The 7,783-nt window shown below is 39.1% G+C and overlaps 1 protein-coding gene across 2 annotated transcripts; it reads left to right on the top strand.

Annotated features, from left to right (window-relative positions):
* Positions 1-2,917, top strand: LOC135624483 (auxin-responsive protein IAA10-like). Of its 2 annotated transcripts, none has more exons than XM_065128138.1 (5): positions 1-519; positions 1,046-1,368; positions 1,948-2,050; positions 2,329-2,413; positions 2,576-2,917. In XM_065128138.1, the coding sequence occupies exons 1-5, from the start codon at positions 86-88 to the stop codon at positions 2,651-2,653; spliced, it is 1,023 nt and encodes a 340-aa protein (XP_064984210.1). In that variant the 5' UTR covers positions 1-85; the 3' UTR covers positions 2,654-2,917. The 2 variants fall into 2 exon arrangements, with proteins under 2 accessions (XP_064984210.1, XP_064984211.1); XM_065128139.1 differs by having other exon boundaries at positions 2-519; positions 2,598-2,917.
* Positions 2,918-7,783: the final 4,866 nt, after the last annotated feature.

The raw sequence follows: 7,783 nt of genomic DNA, 5'->3' as shown, positions 1-7,783 counted from the left end.
GCATAAAAGGGGCCCCGTCGCCGGTCTGCAGTAAGCGTCCCCCGAGCCGACTTGCAACGGACAGGGAGAGTCGCGCCAAGGGAGGATGCAAGGGGTTTGTGGCTTCGACGGAGGCGTGGCGTCGCCTGAGTCTGTGTCTTCGGTCTCGAAGGCGGCGGTGGCTGCGACGGAGGGGGGAGAGGAGGAGGGTCTGGTGGTGGACGACGTCCACGGTGGAGCAGTGGGTGAGCGGGAGGAGGAGCGGGAGGTGGAAGTGTCGAACGGGGAGGAGCTGGAGCTGGGACTCACCTTGGGGGCGGCGAGGAAGGCGAAGGCTGCGCCGGCTCGGAGGGGGGCGTGTTGCCGCATCCTGACGGCGAAGGACTTCCCCTCGCTGGCGGTCCGCGCGTCACGAAGGTCCCACTCCGGTTCCCTCGCGTCGTCGTCCTCCGGCACCAACCGGGGCGGCGGGACGGCCGGGACTAAGCGCGCGGCAGAGTCCGTCTCCCCTGACGTTGGTGGTTCCCCTCATCCTCCCAGGTGAGCCTTAGGTTATGTCTCTACCTCTCTTGCCTTCTCTTTTTCTCCCATGTTCATCCTTTTCCTTTGCTTCCCTTCTTTACTGCCGAACGTCTCAGTAGTAAAGGTTCATCTTTTACTCCTTTCTCATGTTTATGTCGTTTTCTTTACTTAAAGCTCACCAATATTTGTTCCATTTAAAGACAAAAGTCACTATTTTCTTTTTTGTGTTTTGTTATGTAACTTTTAATCAGTCTTCATGTATTATTTTGACAAAGTATTGTTTTGAGCTGCTGATCTGCTTGAATGCTACATTCAATTAGTTTTCATGTACTATCATGTCAATCATATGAGCTCAAAGCAAAACATTAGTGATGAAACCAAAAGAACAAATGAAAACGAAGCAAGAGCGGAAAAAAAACTTGTTTTTGCCTCATCATACATCTTATGCTGTTGAAATCTAGTAGGAATTTTGTGGTCCTCTTGATTTTTAGATTGCTGCTGACATTTTGGTATTGTCTCGAATAAATTACATGTGGGAGGACAGTCAGATGGTGGTTGGATGGCCACCTATCAGAGCATTCAGGATGAACAACTTGTTCAACCATCCAAAAGACACCACCGCCCTCAAGAAGGCCGACGTTGACAATGGTGTTGATAGCACTAGTAAGACTGCGAGTGGCAGCAGGGATCAGGAGGACAAAGGATGTGCTACGAGGAGTTCGTTCTTTGTTAAAGTGAAAATGGATGGTGATCCTATTGGTAGGAAGGTGGATCTCAGTGCCCATCACTCTTATGAAACTCTCGCGGTCGCCCTCGAGCTCATGTTTCACAAACCCACCATGGCCTTTGCCCTCGCGACCGCTGCCCGTAAGTGCGTTACCCGTAATTATGTGTATTTCGCTTCATGGTTGTTCTGCCTAGAATTCTGCAATCCATAATTTAAGATCTAGTTAGAATTCCTTCTGGGTTAGAGATTCTTATATCAATGTTAAAGCTTATAAACATATCGGCCCGTCCCTTTGCTGACAGTGTGTTTACGACAACTGGTTACTCAAGAAAAAAATTAAGATGGTATTAGAGTTTATTGTGAGTTTGAAACATGAATTGCTTAATCAAACATGTGCCATATCCTTTGTTGATGTGTAAATGTTAAACCAGCTTGCACGCTTAACGGGTTCTTGGCTGCCCGATCGAAAATTTAAAAGTGGAACTAGATTTGTAAGTATTCTGCTGTTCTCTGCCTCTTTGTATTTTATAGGAATTGAGTTAGATCCCACAAGTAATTAGGAATTGAGTTAGATTTGTAAATATTCGAACTTGGGCCGCTCTGCTGTTCTCTGCCTCTTTGTACTCTATAGGAATTGAGTTAGATCAGACAAGTCTGTATTTTTTATCGGCATGTTGGAATGCAATGGAGTGTTAATTTCATTGGTATAAATGATGCAGATGGAGCGAAGGTTTCAAAGTTGTTAGATGCCTCTTCTGAGTTTGCTCTTACCTATGAAGACAAGGATGGTGACTGGATGCTGGTTGGAGATGTCCCCTGGGGGTAAGCCTTCTGATTATTACTACAGCTTGATACAGATACCGATACTTGTCTTGCGATACAAGCATGTACCTGAACTCTGTAATTTCATGGTGTCTAAACTCTCAATCAGCATAAGCCATACATGTCCACTCAGATTGATTCTACTATGGTTTTAATGCATACAGAGTTGGAATAATATAGTTGTGCTGCATGAATTTAAATTGTCCTTGTTCTTCTCTTTCTAAAGCATTTTATTGGCTCTATAGGTCTCTGATTCTGTTAAATACTATGATTTGCAGAATGTTTTTGGAAACAGTGAAGAGACTAAGGATTATGAGGACTTCAGATGCAAATGGGCTAAGTCAGCCAGTCCATTTTGGAAAGGTCAGTTCCCAGTCTTACAACATAGTAAATCAACCCTTGCATATCGCAAGTCAAAACCCTCCTACATTTTTAGCAAATTAATTGTTGTTTTGCTTGAAACACAATCCAAAGTGGACTTCTAATTTGAAATGCTTATTTGCATTGCTTGATATCTTAACATAGTTGGAATTATACGCAACTCCAGGGATTCTACTATCCTTCAACACTGCCAGTGGATCAATAGGAAGCAGTCCTGCCTGACTTGTGGACTTTGGAGTATACAGAAAACAGAAGCTGAGATCAAGTTTTCTTTCAAGTTTAGACCATTTGCCTCATTTTGCCAGTTAAGATCAGGTCTTGGAAAATTGCCACTAATGTTGGGTGGCTGATTAGGTAGATAAACATGTTTATGAATTTTGTGTGGTGATTCATAGCTTTGACCACTGCATGCTTGCTGTTATGATACTGTAAATACTGATTTTGTTCAGTTCAGGTTAAAAAGACTTGTTGCAAGTGTTCCTCAAATTTTGCTGCTATTCCTGCTTTGATTATTGCTCTTGTTTTGAATCTGCCGGATATGGATTCGTCGTTCTCCATTGCATGTTTGCCCCCAGTGCAAGCTTCAACTTAAACATGGGAAAGAAACAAGATGGTTCTAAAACCCAGTATTCATTAAACTAATTTATGGTAGCAAAGGTTTTCACGTAAAATAAAAAATGAAAAAAAAAGATATTGTTGAAAGAAAAACAAATCAAAAGTTAGCTACCAACTAATTAGTTATTTCCAACTAAATAGTTAGTTATTTCCAACGAACTAGTCACCAATAATTTGTTAGTTACATCCTGAAAAGTATTCCTAATTTGAGCCAAAGTTACAATCATACTTACAATCACAAGGCTTTGGTTCGCCTCTCCAGCTTCCTCCTCGACGACGAATCCTCTCAAGTCCGCCTCTGCTCGTTCCTCTCGTAGTTCCCTTCGCTCAGAGAGAGAGAGAGAGAGGAGTGGCGAAGAGGGGGAGGAGGAGAAGGTGATTTAGGGCATGGCAGCGGTGGCGATCCATCAGTTCGCGCAGTGCATCACCTGCCATGCTTGGTGCCCCGATCAATCTAGTAACCTCCGTTTCCTCAATTCTTCTCTCTTTTATCCGTTTGCTGCTATGCTCTTCAATCGTTCTTCCGGATCTACTTATGGGATCTTGAATGGGTAGCAGTTACTGTAGGATTAGCTTTCTTTTGTTGCCGTCTTTGATTGTTTATTAGAGTGATACTTCGTACGGCTATTTCCCCCTTTCTGTTCGTTCCTTTTGATCCATGCGACGTGACTTCAATTTTGGTCTCCTTGAATTCGTTTGTGGAGTATTTTGTTACCAGTGAAGGGTATTAGTTTTATCTTAGAACCATTCTGTATTCTTACCGCTTTCCTTTCTATGTCATGTGCTTAGACCTGTTGCTCTCTCTTTCAACCACAATTTCCTAGAAAAACCTCTAGATTATCTATAACATGCACATCAAGGGACTTGAAAATGGTTCATAACTTCATACCTACTTTGTCACTGCATTTATATGCATGCTATGTCATGGTATGACGTGAATGTGTGGCGAGCATCTGATATAATGGACAATTCGTGAATGAATGAGTGCTTTTGTTGTTACAAGTAGCTTATAGAAAGACATAGGAATTCATTAGTTAGTTTGGTCTTGATAACTTGTAGTTATTGAGCACTCTTGGAAGCTTTAATGGAGCAGGACAGTTGAGTAGATATCTTCTGGAGGATGCAAGAATTAGTACTGCACTTGATCTTCTGGTTTCTATCATGTTAATAGAATATTTACTGATTCTCTGTCTATTAGATGGTCAGAGACATTTACCTATCTCTTTATTCAATAAGATTTATCCCATGTTTTGGCAGAGCGATGATGCTTTATTTTATTTGCACCATTCTTTTGAAAGAAGCAAACAGGGTAAGATGGCCGATATCTACTATATTAGTTTCAACACTTTGCAGTAACAAATCGACGTTTGTGAAATTTCTCACAGTGGTGTGGATATATGGTCCAAAGATGATTTTGAAGTTGCTGATGATGGACTATGCCTGCAGTTTTGTCAGTTTCTACTGCATGATTTTATGTATAATACTAGCTTAAATTGTGTTAAAAGAGAATTGATGTAGTGATAGTGGAATACCATGTCTAATAGGTTTAGTGTTTGCCTTCCATTAATAGGTCTACAAGAGCCTCCTCATCGTTGTCTTCCTCGGTTTTCTATTGATCTGTAAGTTTCAGGATTCAATCACCTTTTGGTTCATTGTTATATTGGCCTTTTTTGGTTTGTATTGACAATAACTTACTTTAAATCATTAAGAATTAATAATAAGCCATGTACTTTATATGTTGAAGCTTACAACTCAATACTATTCTCTCTTGCAGTGGTTGCATTTTATCCAAACAGTCACGAGGTTCATATCTATGAACTCTGTGGTGAAAAATGGGAGAGGGTACATATACTTCAAACAGTACCATTATCTTTGTTTACTTCCTATTTTATATGACAGTATTATTATGAAGCTTACATCCTTTGGAAGCATTTGCATTTCGTGTTTGTAACTAGAGTAAGTCTTATTTCTTTCTTTGGCATTATAATCATGTATTCTGATTACAAACAATATATTTTAAGCTGTTATGGAATTTCTTTGTTGTAGGAATTGCTTATATTGTACCAAGCTGTATTTAGATAACACATTTCACTATATTGGAAATACTCACAACAATTTTGTTATATATCACACAGCTTTTGTAGTTGCACTAAATATGAATTTGGAGCAGCTTAAGCCATTAAGATAAAGAAAAGGGCTTTAATAAATCCTGTACAATTTAAGAAGCCTAGATTGATGGAGCTGGGAAACAATGAACTTGTTCTTATTAGACATATATTTACATATATGGTTTGTTTTACTAGGTTGTATATGTATAGGTAAAGTTCCGTATAGCTAAAGGTCCTACTGATGAATGTCTTTTATTTTCATTTCAAGATTTCTTTCTTCCTAGCAATGACTAATACCACACCAAATACTCAGGAAATGGCTAATTATGCTAAATACAGAAAACTGCTAAAATTAGGGACCAACAATTATTGAAAGATTTGAAGTCCGGAGGATTTTCACCTATCTAAGTTTATGAGTGTCATGTGGTTTAGGCAGTGCTCATTCTCCTAAACACTTCTTGTGTTTCTTGTCATTGTATTCTGCAGCAAATTAACTTGTATCTGGAATAAATTGGAGCATAAGATCTAACAAAATCGTAACTGTTTCACATGATCGGAATTCGAGAGTATCTTCCTATAAAAGATTGTACTCTGTGACAGTTAAGCATTCATGTGGTTAAGATGGTACTAACACATCCAGATTTACGTACCTTTTGATATTCCTAATCTCAGATATGTTTGGAATCAAGAAGCATCTGAGTGGGTACCTACTCTTATTATTCTTAGGCTTAATCGTGCTGCCCTTTGTGTTTAATGGAGTCCTAAAGGTGATAGGACGGGATGAGATGCACAATCTCACTTTTGTTTCTGTTCATCAATGGCTCTTGTTAGTGATTTTCTGCATTTGAGTTAGATTGTTCTATATGACTTTCCTGTTGACTTATATGATTTTCATGTTCATCAATCGTTCTATAAAGTTTCATGTTCCTCTTGACTTATATGATTTTCTGCATTTGATATAACAGTATCGCTAAATTTGTTTTCTTTCATGTAAGCTATTTCTTAGATGGTACTGGCTCCCATTGCTGTGCTACTGTCATCGTTGGAGCTTGTGTAATCTTCTACTTTTCTTGTCATTTGTTTTCCCACCTTGTCCCTCATTTGCTGAACTCTGCCATCTATCACCTTGACCCTTTACTCCTTTCTTTTCCTTCTCCTCACTGTTTTTCTATTTTCTTGTTTTCTTTTCTTCTCCTCTTATGCCCTGCAACAGCCAGATCTAGTGCTACATATTGCTTTCTTTTTCTCGTTCTCCATTTCTTTGTGTTCTAAATCGTTACACGGCTCGAGCCATTCTTTTTTGTTAACAATGATTCTTTATTACTTTATGTTCTGCTATATATTTGCTATTTATCATTTTTAGTAGCTATCTTTCATGTATCATGATTAAATAGATTAATAAAAAGGCTCCAACTTTTTGTCCTTTTGCAATTATGTATTAAGCGGATCATGGTCTTGTGGTACTTGGTTCAAAATGTATTTCTCTATTGTAGTTATTTATTGTGTATTTTTCTTTGTTCTGGATGTTTTGAATTGATGTATATTAACTGTATGCATAGCGCCCCGTGCACATATGTGAATGCTGAAGTATGTCTTCAGTACCTCTACTGCCTGGCATAACAGGACTCACAACTGTAGCCTTGGCTAATTAAAATATGAATCCACTTTATGGCTACTTTCTTTATGATTGCATCCTGCAGCACCATAAATTCACAAGTTTTTTTAACATAGTGGTATGATGTGCCTTGTTGTTTGATGTATATGAACAAAACTGAAGAGCAAAGTGAGGGTGCAACCTTGTCAATGTCACGTTTACTTTTATCCGTTGACTGTATCAACTTGAATGGTTGATGTGGATGACGGTGACAAATGATACCTGAACGAAGAGTGATGGGACACAACCATTTTACTGTTCAGTGAACAAAAAGTTTGAAAGGCCACATCCAATTTGAATTCTTAAAAAGTTTGATATGCCTTGTAATCTATGAAATTGCAATTTAGTATTAGTAGAACTTTTTGTTAAAATCTAACAAATACACTTGGAGTTATAGATTACTTGGATTTGGATCAGTAATCAACAGAAGTTTTTATATTAAGATCTTGCCTGATATGTAAGGTTTTGGTTCAGGAGTATAATCTCAGAAAACAAGTTTGCTATTGGAAGTGGTGGTAAAACTGTATGCACATGTTACTTTGAGCAAGAGAATAACTGGTCAGGAGTGGTAGCCAACCTTACGAGGACTATTGAGTGTCGATAGAGAATCATTTGCTCTCGGTGTCATGAGAGGAATATCTCATGTATTCTTGCTCAGAAAAAACCTTGGCCATGGTCATTTGGATTGAGAGAGAAAGAGTTCTCCGGGAGAATCCGATTAGAGCGAGACTCGAGTAGAAACTATATGGGCTTGATAGTACCAAGCCTGATATATGATCTCTTGGATATTAGAATGATGAGGGACTATAAGTATACGATAACTGAGGATTGATAGGTCTGAAGGATTAGATTTCATTGTATCGTTTGCGGACTACGGCGTAGTGACCTAGTACGTCAATAGTCGATAAGTCAAGTGAATTATTATGGAGATGATAATTCACTAAGCCAGAAGGAGTTCTGACAGGTATGACTCAC

Source organism: Musa acuminata, chromosome BXJ2-10, assembly GCF_036884655.1.
Source record: "Musa acuminata AAA Group cultivar baxijiao chromosome BXJ2-10, Cavendish_Baxijiao_AAA, whole genome shotgun sequence".
Taxonomy (NCBI): domain Eukaryota; kingdom Viridiplantae; phylum Streptophyta; class Magnoliopsida; order Zingiberales; family Musaceae; genus Musa; species Musa acuminata.
Note: the sequence above shows the minus strand (reverse complement) of the source record. Positions and strands in the feature narration are given on the sequence as shown.